The following is a 15,643-nucleotide window of genomic DNA, read 5'->3' as shown; positions in this document are numbered from 1 at the left end:
GGCTTGGCAGCTGGGAGGTATCCAGGATAGGTAGGTAGTGCCCTGTCCCTGCCTTCTCTCTACTTCAGAGCCATCGAGTCTGGATGCTTTGGGTATTCCTAGAGAGCCCTTGCTGTCCCCATGCCAGGGCTGTCCATGAGAGCTGACCCCCTGCTGCTTTCAGGGGTGCCAGGGGCTGGTGGGGAGGCCCTTGGGGACTGGTGGAGGTGAGCAGCATGCCGGACTCCTTCACTTTCGCAGCACAGAAAGCCAGCAGGGGCATTTGCAGGAGATGAGCTTCGGATGTCTACTTTGGGGCTTCAAACAACTGTTGAGTGCATCAACTTAAGCGGAGCCATGACGTGATCATTGAAACTTTTATCCCATGCCCTTAGGGTCAGCCTGGCTATGCTGGGAGCCCCATGTGGAAGTATGGGAAGCAATGTGGGCCACTGGCTCAAGCAGTTTTCCCCTGAAAACTGCTCTTATTCTGAGCTAGAGCTGCTGTCGGCAGGAGATGAGCACTGCGGATAGCACTGGTCCGTGTGGGACACTCATGCTGATCTACCACCCCTGCTGGTGGCAGGAAATGTGGCTGCGTGCCCGGCTTGCTAGCCAGCCAGTCACACACATCATGATGTCATTCTACTGAAAAGGCAGGTGACATCTGTTGTCAAGTGACATTTGTAGGACACCAAGCTGACTGTGATGCAATCAAGGTTGTTTCTGTTCAATGGAAACTTTTGGATCAGCTTACAGGCTGTGACACTTAGCGAAATGCTGTGAGCTCCATGGAGGGGCGAATGCCTGTTTTCTAACCTTAGCCTTAGTCTCATCAAAACATGCCTCTTCATATAAAAGTGACAGTATGCTCACCTTCTCCTCCCAGCCAGTGTTACAGGAGATGATCGTGTGATCCACTCCCCTCTATTCAGGAATGAAGTGCTGGGATTTTTTCCTCAAAAATAGCCCTATTCCTAGGAGTGACTAAAGACTTGCATAAGCCCATCAGGTTTGCACTCACAATAGTTTTTCTACTGTGTGATTTAAAGAATGTGGTGAACCCAGGATAACATGTATCCTATTCTGCCAGAGTGTTTTGTTTTGCTGTTGATATCTTGTGCCTGTAGGAGCAGGCTTGCTATGCTACTGGTTGCAGTGTTTCACAGCCTGATGTACCATCTGTCTCCTCCCCAGGATACCCGAAGCCGGAGGTGACGTGGTATAAGGATGATAAAGAGATGGACCGCTACTGTGGCTTACCCAAGTATGAGATATTCCGTCATGGAAATCGCCACACCCTGCAGCTGTATAAGTGAGTAAAGAAGCTGGAGAGTGGTAGGATTTGGTGATGGGAGCTCTGAGCATGTTTTCAGTATTTGGACAAGCTGGCTGTCAGCAGTGATCTCCCCCCAGCACCCGTGCTGGCCCCTTCTGCTCCCCATTGCGATGTTCCCAGCTGTACCTTCCCCTTCAGCTCTTTGCTCTGATGACTCCCCGATCACATCAGTATGAGATCCATTACTGCATCCAGGGATAGCTGCCATGCCGGAAGCAAGAGGAAGGTCAGGAGAAATTCCTCTCTCTGGAGCCTTCCAGTTCTGGTAGCAGCGTGTGCTATGGCTGCACCAGGCAGGAACTGAGCATTAGGGCTGGACAAAGGTGAGAAAAGGGAAAGTACTGGCTGCCTCCAGGATGATGGTCTAGGGGATCAGGCAAGTCAAGGACAGAAACAGTTCATAGGAGTTTCCTAAGCAAGGGGAAAGGCGAAAGGGCTGCAGCCCTGGCCTGGGAGTGCCTTTCCTAGCTCTCACCGTGAGGTCAGGGAAGGAAAGGGCTGCTTTGGCACTTGACTGATGCAGCCAAGGGCCTCCTTTATTCAGCCCTGACTACCAGCTTCTTTTAACTTTAAACAAGGACTGTGTTTCTGGAGAGCCAGGCACACTGTCCCCCCAGCAAGCAGAGACCTGTTGCACCTTGAGTCCTGGATTTGGGCTGTCAGACAGGTGCGGCACTGTCTGACAGTACAGAATATCAGTACTGCTGGTAGTCCTGTCATCCTCGTGCTTCTAGCCCGGGCTTTTCTGCCACCCCAGGTGTGCTCCAGGTTTCTGTCAGAGGCTGGCTCACCTCTCGCAGGAGCAGGGATCTCCATGGGCCAGGCATCCCTGAGGGGTGACAAGAGAGTGCTAGTGCTTGTGCTTCTGCCTGTGAAGCGCGGTGGGAAGGCTTTGGTAAGGCAGTAGGGCGAAGGAAGAACAGAAACATCATGTAGGCTATGAAGAGCTGAGAGGAGAAGATCCTGCAGAGGAATGTGGCCAAGAACAGTTGGGAAGCCTGGTGCTAGCTGTTCCTCCACCATCACAGCCCTCTCTTATCAGAGTTACAGCACAGGGGGGAGCTGGGCACTGATTTAATGTCCAATTTGCTTATCTGCTAGTGCTGAGAACAGGCAGAGCCTGGGATGGGAGGCCAGCCCCAGGCCTTCAGACCTACTGTGGGCACCTCAAGGGCCACGTCTTTGTTTTTGGCCCCTCTGGAGCAAGAAGCGGGAGACCGTGCATGCCTGTGTGCCCAGCGGTAGTGCCTGGGGAGGATGGGCAGGTCTCATGCAGAGCTTTTGGTTTCCAGGTGCCGAGAAGAAGATGCAGGCATTTACCAGGCCTCAGCTAGAAATAACAAAGGCATCGTGTCCTGCTCTGGAGTGCTGGAAGTGGGAACCATGACGGAGTTCAAAATCCATCAGAAGTGGTTTGAAAAAATTAAGAGAAAAGCTGAAGAAAAGCTGCGAGAAATAGAACAGGGCAAGAAACGAGGGAAAGAAAATGTGGAGGTGGAGAAGTTGCAGGGAATGAGCCCTGATCGGCTCCAGAGGAAGCGGAGGCTGGCCAGGGATCTGAATCTCCGGTCCGGAGCCTCTCCGTGGGAGAAGGAGGATGCAGCAAAAGTGCATGTCGCCGATTCTCTGTCCAGATTACATGAGGATATTGCTGAGCCAAAGGAGCAGCCGGTCAACGCAATGACGGGCTTTCCAAACAAACTAATAGCACCTTTGAAAGCAGAGGTGACCACCAATGGAGATGCCTCTTTGGAAAGTGTGGAGGAGAACGGGAGTGGCTTTCTTGCGTACATCTATGAGACAGTGGAGGACCTAGCGACTAAGCCGATGGTGAAAGACTCTGCGGCTAAAAAGAAAAAGAAGGTGGAGGCTCCTCCACCAGCAAAGCAGGAAGTTTCCAAGCGAGAAGAAAGTGGGCGAGACAGGGCCAACCCCTCTCCAAATCCAAGGTTTGCCCCTCCTGTCCCCTTACGCAAAAACGCACGTTTGAGGGTGGCAAATGATCAAGAAGTTGAAAACAGTCCAAAAATCAAAGAGCCCGGGAACGCTGTGAATCAGGACACTAAAATCAACGGTGACGTGCGCTTCTCTTTGAAAGAGATGTATTTTGATAAGCAAGTGAAGCCGACAGCTGGGAAGAAGGAGGCGGGAGCCAAGGAGGAGGCTGCGAGTGAGGCTGCCCTGCAGCCTGTGGCAGTCAGCAGACAGACAGACGATGCTTTGTTGTCCTCAGAGGTGTCGGAAGCAGGACCTGTGCAGTCCAAGGGACAGAGAGGCCAGCACCAAGCACAGAAGTTGGAGGGAAACAAAGCCATCAGTCCAGAGGTAACTGGGACAGAAAGCAGCCAACGCAGAGGTTGCAACAAGAAAATATTCGTGCTGCACGGTTGTTTTGTGGCACCAGCCCTGGGAGGCTGCGTGTACCCCACGGGATCTGTTGCCAAGGCTTTGTAGGTCTCCACCGGCAAAAGCACCCAGGAAAAAGGGCTTTCTGGACTTTGTGGGCCCAGACAGCAGAGCTTCCACCCCATCTCTGAATAAATGTCAGACGAGGTGGTGAGGAGAGATGTACGTCAGGGCCCTCCAGCTGAGCAGCTGGTCTCCGGGTGGCCTGAGGCGTGCTGTTTAATCGGCAGGCTGACCTCATGCGAAATGTTTCCAAATCAGTTAAGCAGGGAGCACTGAATGGCTATTTATAGTTGGGGGTGGATGACAGGCAGCGAGACTGATGACATCTGTTCAGTTTAGCAATTGAGCCTGAGCTTCAGCCGGCGTTTTAATTAGCCCCCCCATGCAAATAAGTGCAGTGTGCCAGGTACGCCACGTGAACTGCGCCAGGCAGGGCGTTGAATTTTGTTTACAGTGCAACATGTATACAGTAGATCTGGGCTATTTTTTGGCTCTTCCCTGTTGGAAAAACTCTGTTGCAAGACTCATTGTGGTGGTAGTGCAGTGCCATGGCACAGCACCTGCTCCTGACCCTCACTGCATCTTTTAGTCAACTTCTATTTTTGTCACTTAACCTGAAGCATTTTCCATGAAAATACTAGACTGGAAGCTACCAGTCGTTTTTTTTTTTCTTTTTTCTTTAATGACCCCTTCTGTGCTAAAAGGTTCTCTGAGTCCCATTTGCAGGTGCTGTCAGGATTTGGCGTTTGAGCTATGGTAGGTTCACGCTTTCAGTACAGACCAAGGCTATCAGAGGAGGCACTCTGGGTGCAGCACATCTCCCTTGGTAGGTAAAGCAAATATTTCAGGATGTGGAAACATCCACGATATGGAAAGTGGGACTGCTGGGTGCTCCAGTGAAAAAAAATTCCTTTCTTCCTCTTCTAGATTTCTTTAGCCATAGGTAGGAGCACCATTTACTGGTAAGAAACTTGCTGTGTTATGCAGTGAAGCGAGCGTCTGGGTCCTGGCCTCGACACAGTGCAGTGCCCTGAACCCATCTTTAACCCAACCGATCAGCATCACATATTGCTGCAGAAATTATTGCTGTGCAGGCGAGCCCATGGCAAAGCCATTCATTTTCTCCCTCTCTGCCCCTTGCTCTTAAGGAGGGTGGAAAGTGTTGGTGTGTAGCAGCCAGGCGTGGGCTGCCATCCCTGAGCCTTTGACATGCATCAAGGTATTTTCCTCTTCAGAAAGCCACTCACAGAGGGAAACCTCTAACTTGTCAGCTGATGTGCCTTTGAGTAGACAAAAGGGAATGCTTTTGATTTGAATTTGAATGCTTCAGCTAGTTGGTGATGCTGGGGAAAGTGCTCAGGCTTTTGTGTGACCAAATAAGCTATTTTAAAGCCCTTTAAAGCTGACTCCTGACGTGTTTGAGGATATTTTCACTCCTCAGTACGCAGGTTGCTTGTCTTTCTCTTTTTCAATCTTTCCTTTAAATGAGAGAGGGTCATAGGTGAGTGTTTTCCTGGCCTTGAGACCTAGCTGGGCCTCATGCTCAGGACTTCTCTTTTGAGCTGGATTTATCTGTAGCAGAAAGCTTTGCAAAATGCTAGACCGTAGCCAGGCTTTGAACATCCTCACACGCAAGAGCAGAGGAGAAACTGGATTTGCGTGATGATCACTGTTGCCTAACTTTGAAACTGATTATTTTATTGTATTTCTTTTTATATGCCCCTAGTTTGGGTGTTTTACGATTACTTAAGGACAGATGCTTTTCTGAAAAGCTCCCAGAAAGCTTTTCTGAATAAGCTTTAGTTCGTGCACCAATGATAAACAAATTTCCCCTAAACCTCAAGTTCTCTTCAGCCAAAGAGATGTCCCCATTGACCAGCACCATTGCGTAGAGCCACCTCTGTGCATCCATCTGTGAACCACCAGCCCTGGTCCACCTCCAGCCCCCTTGGGCACTGTGCCGCTCAGCCCCCCGAGCAGAGGGACCAGGGCTGGCCCTGTGGTTAGATTGGGCTGTGTCCATCCCCATCCCTCTCCATGCCACGGAAGACCAAGTACTGTGGTAAAACTCAAGGGGTTTCATGGCGTGAAGCCCTTCTGTCTCTTAAAATAAAACCTTTTAAGCCTGAGCACTGGGTTGCTCTGTGTTGTGACACTCAGCCCAGTGAAGCAGGCTAGGGACATGGCTCTAGGGGAACAGCAGCAGGGATGTGTGGCATTTGGGGGTGCCTGTGCAACCCTGTGAACTGGGGCCTTAATTCTGCCCTCCCTGTGTGCGGAGACAGAAAGTGCCTGGCCTTTGGCATCCTTTGGAGTCTACCAAGGAAGCAGACTTGAATTTTGTGTGCAGGAATGGTCCCCCTAATGCTGCTGCTCCCACCCCAGTCCTCTGATACTCACATTGTCATAACAGTTGCTTGGGGAGGGGCTTGCCGAGATATACCGGCATTACCTTTCCTGGTTTTTCCAAGCATTCAAACAAAGCCTAAATGGCACAAAATAGAAGGGCTAAGTGCCACAGCCCTCCTTTCCCCTGGACCTCATTTTGGAGCCCTTAAAGCTCTAGTCAGAGACCTCAGGAGAAAATCCTTAGCAGCAGATCCTCTGGGATGGAAGGGAGCCTGTTGTGTGAATGCCCTGTTCCCATGCAATTGTCCTGGTGTTGCTAGCTGGGCATCAGCTGGGCGCAGCATCTATCAGCAGTATCGCTGCCTCCCCTGAGCCTTATCCTACAAAAATAGATAGTGCTCCTTGGCTGGAGTATTTCACTAGATCTCCTTGGGATAAAGCTCAGCCGTCACAGGGGGCAGCTTGCTGAAACGTCTGCTGGCGTGCAGCTGCAGTCGGAAACATTGAGCTTCCCGAATGTCAAAGAAACAGGATGGTCGAATAGCGCAGATAACGTCACGGTGTACAGTTTCACTATAAATCATTTGGGCAGCCTCATCCAGATAGTGTGTGACATGCCAATCACCCCATCTCAGAGTGGAGATTGCAGATATAGTATAGGGGGAGCACTGAGTCTTAAAAAAGAGCAAGGAAATTATACAAGGTCTCAGTAACAGCTGGTGAAAACAGGAAAGTTTTGCTCCTTGGGAAGGAGCTGTGTCAGAGGAGATTGAATTAAAAGCCATTGAATGTTTTAGAGAGGGAGATTGCCTGCCTCTTTGTGAACAACCAAGGCATTGAAAGGCAGAAGAGTTGGAGCCTATTAAAAGAAAAAAAACATTGTGCAGCGTGACAGGGGGATGTGGGACCCCACTACTGTGGGACGATGGCAAAGCCAGGAGACCCTGGATGAGTATCAGCGATACCAGGTTAATACTTATGATTCAGGCAGAAGTTGGGCAGTGCCATATGGTACAGATGGACCACAAGCACCACTGAGCAGACCCAGGCAGTAAAGTGATGCTAATTTTCTATTTTCTTTTTTGACTAGGTTGTAGCAACAGTGGGACAGTCTGCTAGTGACGTAAAACATTCAGTGTCCAGTCCAACCATAGAGACCAGTCAGCAAGCCAATAAGTTAAAGGAACTCAGGAAAGAGACGCCTGTCTGCCAGGAGACCAGGGGGGCTGGGAAAAGGACAAATCCTCGGCTGAGGCCTCAGGAGCCACCAAAGCCACCAGCACCGTCTCCAGACCACGTGCAGTCCAGCAAGGAGCACCCTCCCTCTAGGAAGCAGGCAGAAGGACATTCCCGTGCTATTGAGGGCAGAGACACCCAACAAGGACGGTTAAATCAAGAGGGCAAAAGCCAAGGTGAGGAAGAACCATTGCTAAAGAAATCGAGTCCTCCGGAGCCTAGAGAAAACGCTCCTCTTGAGCAAATGACACATCAGGCAGCAGTTAAGGATGGGAAGAGCAAAGAGGCAGGAGCGGAGCTGTCCAGGAGCCATCGGGGTGCCGAGGCAGGAGGGAGCGGTGCAGCAGAGCCATCTCCTGGGCCTGCGCACAGGGAGGCGGGAAGGACACCTTTGGGACATCAAGAGACTGAAACATCAGCTCCTGCTTCAGTTCAGCTTGCCAAGGAAGAGCCGCTTCCTGCTCCTGCAGCGGGGACATCGGTGGCCCAGGAGGCACGGCTTGCAGCTCATGACGCCCCAGGGATGGAGGCCACAGCAGGAGAGGCTTTGTCTGGAGCCCAGCTGCTGCCTCCTGCGAGCGGAGAAACAGAGATTAAAAAGGCAGGTGGATCTACCCCGCAAGAGAAGTTTTCAGCCAGCACGTTAGGGGAGGAGAGTGCCAAACCAGTGCCTGTGGGACCTCAGGGGAAGCAAGGAGGAGGGCAAACGGCCACAGCAGCTCCGCCCCAGGAACCAGCAGCACCTTCAGGCACTTTTGAAGGAGGTGCTGAGGTTCAGCCACAAGTACCGCTGGTCCTGCCTAGCCCCGAGAGACCTCAGGAGATGTCTTTGGAGGAGAAGATGCAGCACAAAAACCTTGTTTCCTCCTTGAAGAACTATCTGCTGCTGCTTTTAAAAATGTCAGATAGCAGTAAGGATGCTGCGAAAGAAGACACTGACCCCAGGGACAAGGATGAGCCTGATGCAGAGGAACTCATGCTCCCAGAGATAGGCATTGCAGGCCTGAGCCCCCGCACTTCAAGGAGAGTTTTGGAAAAGGTACAAAACAATCAGCTCTTCCAGACAGCGGAGAACTTGCCTCTGACCCCCAGGACATCCAGGCGGATCACAGGCATGATTAACGAGGAATTCGTTACCAGCAAGGAGATGCTAGCTTGCAGGCCTGTGCCACCAAAGAGACGTACCCGGGTTGCTCCCGAGGCAGAGGGGCCACCCCAGCTCTCTGTGCCCTCCATCGTGGTGGGCAGCATGCCAGCAGCAGGAGTGGGGCAGCCTCCTAATAATATTTCCGATTTGCCTCCAGTGAGCCCTGAAACAGAGAGCCCTGGTGACCCTCTGGCAGTGCTACCTTGTGCAACGCCAGAGGAGCTTGCTTCTGGGGCCCGGCGCAAAATATACCTGCCAAAAACCAAGCAGATGGGGGAGGAAGAGGAGGCAACCCCAGAGAGCCCAGGGCACGTGAGAAGTCCTACCGTTTCGCCACGGCAATCCAGGAAGAACCCGGCCCTGTTGCAGTCGCCTGCCCTGGCTCCATCGCCTCCCGCAGAGCAGCGCTCGCCAACCCTCACAAGGAAGATGGCCACATTGGAGGTTCCGAAGCTGTATGAGGAGCCCGCAGGTGACAGCAGTGGTGACCACGAGGCCCCTGAAGATGCTAAGCCAGAAGCACAGCCAGCAGAATCCAAGAAAGCAAATAACCCATTTAAAGGTAAGGGAAGAGGTAGTCCCCATGAAGCATCTTTTCTTGTTGCCTACAAAGGGAGCCTGGCCAACTGAGCTGGTGATAGTCGGCTGGGGCCATGTGGGTTTTGTGCATTTGCAGGGTTTTCAGCATCGCCCTTTGGCCATCTGAAAGCCAAAAGTCTGCCCCAAGACTTCAGCCTTAGTGCAGGGAGGGCGGATGAACACAAGAGACAGCAGTGCTGAGACTGGCTGTCTCCACAGCCTGGACTTCCCTGGCCAAAGGAATCATATAATCGTCTTCTTCTTGGTCTCCATGTCCTGGTTCTCAGCATGCCTCATGCTGGTCAGGGGCCCAGTGGGCATCAGTGGGGTGCACGCTCCTTTTCCACCTCCATGGTCAGTGCTAATTTGATCCCTCGTGGCATCGAATTAGAAAAGGCATAATCCTGGTACTGAAGTGCTTGCAGGAGCCAGGTGATACCCTCACAGATATCAGCACTCTTGCAAAAGTAACGGTAACCTTGATAAACCCCTAGTTCAGTAGATAAATGTTTCCTCCAACATTGGATAGTGGTTTTCTACATTGCCTCTGGCCGAGCCCCACTAGGTATTGCAGTGGTGCAGTGTTGAACGAATTTGTACCACTTGTATCCCACCACATTTATCCAAGTGGAGCTCTGAGACCTTCCCTGGGAAGGCGATGTTATACCAGGCTGTGCTGACATACGTGTGATACCCAACACCAAAGTCCTAAGCAGCAGCTCTGGGGTAGGCTGGCCTGTCCCCAGAGCTGCAGCCAGCACTGTGTGTCTCACCATCGATCTCTTTGCACCCTGTCCTTAGCTCCACAGGTGATTCGTAAGATCAGGGCAGAACAATTTTCCGATGCATCAGGAAACCTGAAACTTTGGTGCCAGTTCTTCAATATTTTGAGTGATTCTAAGCTGATGTGGTACAAGGACGAGATCCCTGTAGCAGAAGCCCAAAGGAGGTAACCTGCCAGCTCTGCTTCATTGTAGTCCTTGTGCATAGCCCTGGGTTCGTGTGTTAAATTCAGCTCCTTGCGTTTACTGGGGTGAAGGTGCCCCTTCTGTTAAGGCTGCATGAGAAGCTCATTGCATGGCATGGTACGTTGTGAACTTTACCTTCTCAGTGCCTGGGGAGGGAGGGATCACCCTGATGGGGAATTGCTGCCAAATTTGTCCTATTGATGCTCCACCTGAAGCCTGGCTTAAGGGCTGATGCTTTGAGTAGCAGAGCCCTGGGGAGGGCAGGGGCTGAACCCAAACCTCAGGGAGGGCAGGGAAGGTGCTGTGCCCATCTCAAGAGTTTGAGAGCTGCGTGTGAGCTGCAAAACTGGGACCCCAAGTGATGCATGTGAGGGTGGCAGCTGTGCTGGGAGGGTCTGCATGCTGCACCTGAACAGGCATTTCCATGCAGCCACCACTGGCAAGCACCAAAAGGGAAAAAGCAGCTCTGGCTGTGCCCTCTCTATCCCTTGGCACTGCCCTTGCACAGGGAGAGCATGTCCAGGCTTCTTGTATCCTGGATGCCCTGTTGGGTAAGTTATGGAGAGCAACTTGTTCTCAAGCCCAAGAGATTGTGTGGGAACATCATCCACATTGGATAGCATTTGCTTGATGCCTTTGAGCATCCCTTGAGCTCCCTTTATAATGAGCAGGCAGAAAGAGGTGCTTCTGGGGCAGAAACGATCTTCTACGGCAGATATTTGAGCTGGGGCAGATGGACTAGGAGTGGCCATTGCCTTCTAGCTGACCAGAGCAGAGCCTGCGGGTCTCACGATGAGGGTCCTACCTCTTCCCTCTGGGGCCCTTGCTGGGTCATGCTGGCCATGCGGGGCAGAAACAGGCCTTTGGTTCTTGTGGAGACCCATCTGCCTGGTGTGTCGCCACCTTGGCTAGAGGAACTGCCAGCCCAAAGCTTGGTGCTGCAGGCTGGAGAAGACCAGCAGCCTGCTGATACAGAGCCAGTCCCCTGGAGAGGGGCAGGCTGCAGGATGGGAATTGGTGCCCACCCTCACTCGTGAACAGCTGAAAATGAAGCTGGACACCTCTGTGGCTGTTCCAGCCATCCGATCCAGATGCGAGTCTGTTAGCCCAAGCGCAGCCCTGACCCAGCCACACTCAGAGGCAAGTACCTTTATCAGTCTGTAGCCCAATCCTGGCCAGATTTTGCAGGGCTTGCCTGGAAGACGAGCATCTCTGTGAGTACAAACTGCAGGGCAGGACTCCTGGTGCCACAAGGTGCCAGGGGAGCGGCTGGGTTGCCCTTGGGCTGTCTTCCTTTGTAGCCCTCTTCCAGCCTTCCAAGGGCAGCACGGTGCCTACCCGCAGTGCCTTTCACGGGGCTCCCGTGTGCCCCCATGTGTCACACGGGGCTGAGGCCATGCTCCGGTTTCTTCCAGCGCTGGTGATGAGGGCCAGGCAGCCTTGGCTGTTGTGCAGGCATCCCAGAAGGACTGCGGGGTCTACCGGTGCGTGATCAGCAACGAGTACGGCACTGACTCCACCGATTTCCTGCTCAGCCCAGAAGGTGAGGAGCCCTCAGCAGCCTGGCAGCTCTTCCAGCTGCCCGGGTGTGCTGTGGGGTGGCATGGCAAACTGTGGAGAGGGCTTGGTGCCAGGCTTTGAAGGGGAAGCCTTGCAGACCCCACAACACCACCTCTGCCAGGTGCATCTGCCTCCATGTGCTAATTTATGAGCCATTCACACCATCCTCCTTGCCGTCCCTAGGTGTGGAAGTGCATGGGGCAGGGTGGGATCCTGGCAGGACCTTGACACCTCTTTCCTTTCTGTCTCCTCTAGTGCTGTCAGGATTTATCTTGCGGGAGGAGATTGAAGGTAAGGGCCACACGCTGATGAGCTGCAACTGCTGCCCCTTTGCTGCACGGGGGGCAGGCAGCTCTGTGGCGGGGGCAGGACGTGCCCGCATTGTCCCCCCTCACCAGCTTTTCCCTCTGCCAGTTGGAGAGGAGATCGAGATGACGCCCATGGTGTTCGCGAAGGGTTTGGCTGACGCAGGCTACTGGGGGGATAAGCTCTTCGGGCGCGTGGTGAGCGAGGATGTGGAAGTGGGTGCTGGTTTCCTGCGCAAAGCCTGCCGTGCCAGAGCCATCTATGGCCTGGAGCCCATCTTTGAGTCTGGCCGCACCTGCGTCATCAAAGTGCACAATTTCATTGTCTTTGGGACCAAGAATGAGAACAGCCTCATCGAGAAGAACTATGATATCACCATCCAGGTGGGCATTCTTGTGGGGCATCCTCCACCTGTGTCTCCCACACCTTCCCCATCTGTCTGTGCCACGGTCCCCAGCTCTGTGTCCACTTTATTTCCTTCCACTTTCTGAATGCTTTGGAGGGTTTGAGCCATGTTCCAGCAGGCTGGCAACATCCTTGTTATTCTTGGCTTCAGCTCTTCTCTCTGAGCAACACGGAGCTGCTTGGAGCTTTTCTGTCACTTGTCCTTTGACCTCCAGGACAGGGAAACAACTGGCAGTGGTGCCAGAGGATGCCTGGCCAGGCAGGGGGTCCCAGGGAGGCATTGGTACAAGATGGGACAAGTCCCTGACTCTTCTGTTTGCATCTCCAGGAATGTAAAATCCAGAACTCCAGCCGTGAGTACTGCAAGATCTTTGCTGCTGAGGCACGAGCCGTCCCTGATTTTGGAGCGGTGCCTGAGTAAGTAAGGTGCTGTGGCTCTGCTGGCTTGACATCCTGGCAGAGCATCCCAGGGGATGGTGGAAGGGTTCCCTGTAGGTGCTGCAGGGACATCCTGAAGGGCAGCGTGCTCTTCTCCCACCCTCAAATGGAAGGGATATTGGGGGGCAAGGCAAAAGCCAGGGTTGCAGACCACGGTGTGAATCTCCGCTTGCTGTGGCGGGAGAGCTCGCCAGCTGGTGCTGACCCTGTCTGTGTGCTCCCACGCAGGATAATTCCTCTGTACCTGATTTACCGACCGGCCAACAACATCCCTTACGCCACAATGGAGGAAGACCTGGGCGGGCCCTGCGAGCAGTACTGTATCACCGAGACAGATGGCAGCTTGGTGGCACGAGGCACCTCAGAGATTGTGCTCAAATGCTGCACCTTCCAGCACTGGGTCTACCAGTGGACAAATGGAAATATCCTCGTGACTGACATGGAAGGTAAAGGGATCTCCCATCTGATTCCCGTGGCCCCTCACCACCCTCTGGACTGTGAAAGGAGGAGGAAAAGCTCCGGCCTTGCCCTCCTGCCTCTTTTGCCATGTGCCACGGAGCCCAGCTCCCAGGGTGATGACCTGCCCTTGGTGCCGGTGCCCGCCCTTCTCTAGGACTAGTTGTCCTCCCTTTCATTGCAGGAGTGGGCTGGAAGATGACCAACGTGCGGATCGCTACCAACCTGAAAGGGTGAGTGACCCTGAGCTGCTGGCACAGGGTGGCCCCAGCTGTCCCCAGCTCCACCACTCACGTGGCGAAGGGCCATGGTGGTGAGCGTGGCTGGGCTCCATCCTCAAGTCCCTGCTCCAGCAGGATGTCTCCTGGTGCGAAGCAGGGGCTGAGGATGGCTGTGTTGGCAGGTACCAGGGGCTGAAGGAAAGCTGCTTCCCCTCCCTGCTGGAGCAATTCACGGCGGCTCACCAGTGTAACCGTTACTGCAGCATCCTGGGCCTGAAGACACTGGAGCCAGCCAAGCCCAAGGGCTCCAAGAGCCCCTCCATGGGTAGGAAATCTGCCCAGTCCAGCCCCCAGCTCCAGAAGAAGGGGCTGGCAAGTCCCCAGGGTACCCGCAAGGCTGCCGTGAGCCCCAAGAGCTCCCGGAGAGCTGCAGAAACAGGGGAGGCCCCAGCAGCCTCCAAACCCGGGTCAGGAGAGAGTGGCAGGTCTGGCCGCACGCAGTAGCCAGAGCCACCACAGCTGGGACCCCCTGGTCCAGACCCCAGCTCGAGCAGCCCGGAGGCAGCACGCGACCAGGCTGGGAAGGGGAGACCCCGGCAGTGGCTGCTGCTGCTGCTCTCCTCCCTTTGGCTCCCGCCCCAGCCCATGGCACTTGCATTGTGTGGTGTGTGCTAGTGTGAGCGGCTCAGCTGGGGTCGCGGGGGGGGGCTGTGAGCTGTGGGCAGCGCGGACCCCCATGCCAATACCTCTTTACAAGAGCTGCTGCCGGTGGTGGATCCTGTGGGGCCACATGCCCCTCCACGCTTGGGCTGGCTTTCCTCTCTCGACTCTCTCCGTTTGCCTTCCTTAAGGCAGGGGCCATCAGACCTGCTCCTTCGGGCTTTGCAGCTGCCATGTCCCCTGCCTGGCTCCCCTGAGCAAACTGGGAGTCCGGGCTGCCCTCCTGGCTCCCAGCACCTCCTCTCCCTCTTTGTGTCCTCCATAAAGCGACTGTGCCAAGCCCTGCCAGCGCTCTGTGTCAAGGATGTGAACCCCAACAGAACCCAGGTGGTCTCATGTGCCCTGGCACACCATGATTTAAAAGGTTTCGCTGCAGAGGGGTTTAGCAGTGACCTGCGGGGCTCCTGCTGCTACTGTGTGGGGCTCTGGGGTGCAGGCCAGTCCCATGGCAGGGCACTGGCATCAGTACCGGCAACTGCACGGGGATGGGATCTTGCACCCCTGCCCTCCCGGCCTCTCTTGCGCCCCAGGGTGAGCCTACCGCGCCCTTGCCGGGTGGACGCTGAGGGTGGCGGTGCTGCTATGGGTGCCGGCCAGTGCCACGGTAAGGATGCTCTACCTCACACGGGACACCCGGGAGCGGAGCAAAGGGGAGACTTCCCCTCCATGCCAGGTGCCGCTTTGGCACATGTGGGTGTCCAGCCCCATAGGACTCACCCCTACTTGCCCACCGGCCATACGCAGACCTCGTATGCCCTGCCCAGCCCCATAGCACGACCTGGTTATGCTTGCTTAGCGTTACCCCTGCTTGGCACATGCCATACCCCGGTGGCAGCTAGCGGCACCGGCTCCAGATCCCGCTGCCCCACAGCAGGAGACGGTGATGGACAGGCAGTGATGCTCGTGCTGGAAAGTAAAGCACCCTGCACCGCATCAAGCCTCCCTTGCGCCCGTCAGCTCGCTCAGGCACGCAGCAGCCGGCAGAGCGTGGCAGTGGGCAGCAAGGCTTATGAAGACTCCCAGCGCTGCCTACTTCTGCTTGCTGCAGAGCATCACCTTCCCTAGGGCTTTGGAGGAGGGTGCCGGGTGTCAGCAATGCCACCCCACATGGTGGTGTCCGAAATGGTGGCTCCGTGCAGCCTGGCGGAGGAGGGAAGGGACGGGGCTGGGAGTGTGGCGTGCTCTGGGGTCCCGGTGCTTTGTTGTTGGGTCATTGTAAAATAACGATGTACATAACGTGGCCACGTTGGTGAACGGGTTCTCTTGAGTGCAATAAAGCGAGGACTGGCCTGTTCCCCGGTGCTGTGGTCCCTGCAGAAAAGATGCACCCAAGCACGGCAGAACGCGGCGGCTTTGTGTTCGGGGGAAGGAAATGTCTTCAAGTAATGGCTTTACCCCCATCCATACCCCACGGGGGAGAGGAGGGTGGCTGGGGCTGGACCCTAAAACTGGCACCTGGCGGAGGCTCGCCTTGCGAGGTCTGCAGCGAACGCTGGCTATGGCAGCTGCGGTTGCAGGGTGCAGCCCGAGC

General features: G+C 54.6%; 1 protein-coding gene across 4 annotated transcripts in view; it reads left to right on the top strand.

Moving 5' to 3' along the window:
- ALPK3 (alpha kinase 3) overlaps nucleotides 1-15,406 on the top strand; it is a 34,799-nt gene extending 19,393 nt beyond the window's left edge. For all 4 annotated transcript variants that reach the window (XM_030015279.2, XM_030015278.2, XM_030015281.2 and 1 more), the window contains 11 exons: nucleotides 1,177-1,294; nucleotides 2,611-3,643; nucleotides 7,167-9,021; nucleotides 9,840-9,987; nucleotides 11,422-11,549; nucleotides 11,822-11,857; nucleotides 11,981-12,255; nucleotides 12,606-12,694; nucleotides 12,944-13,161; nucleotides 13,356-13,404; nucleotides 13,575-15,406. In XM_030015279.2, the coding sequence (XP_029871139.1) occupies nucleotides 1,177-1,294; nucleotides 2,611-3,643; nucleotides 7,167-9,021; nucleotides 9,840-9,987; nucleotides 11,422-11,549; nucleotides 11,822-11,857; nucleotides 11,981-12,255; nucleotides 12,606-12,694; nucleotides 12,944-13,161; nucleotides 13,356-13,404; nucleotides 13,575-13,896 (4,271 nt within the window). In that variant the 3' untranslated portion in view covers nucleotides 13,897-15,406. The remainder of the gene's footprint in view (nucleotides 1-1,176; nucleotides 1,295-2,610; nucleotides 3,644-7,166; nucleotides 9,022-9,839; nucleotides 9,988-11,421; nucleotides 11,550-11,821; nucleotides 11,858-11,980; nucleotides 12,256-12,605; nucleotides 12,695-12,943; nucleotides 13,162-13,355; nucleotides 13,405-13,574) is intronic.
- The last annotated feature ends 237 nt before the right edge of the window (nucleotides 15,407-15,643 follow it).

The sequence above is a fragment of the Aquila chrysaetos genome, chromosome 5 (genome assembly GCF_900496995.4).
Source record: "Aquila chrysaetos chrysaetos chromosome 5, bAquChr1.4, whole genome shotgun sequence".
NCBI classification, from domain to species: Eukaryota; Metazoa; Chordata; class Aves; order Accipitriformes; family Accipitridae; genus Aquila; species Aquila chrysaetos.
Note: the sequence above shows the minus strand (reverse complement) of the source record. Positions and strands in the feature narration are given on the sequence as shown.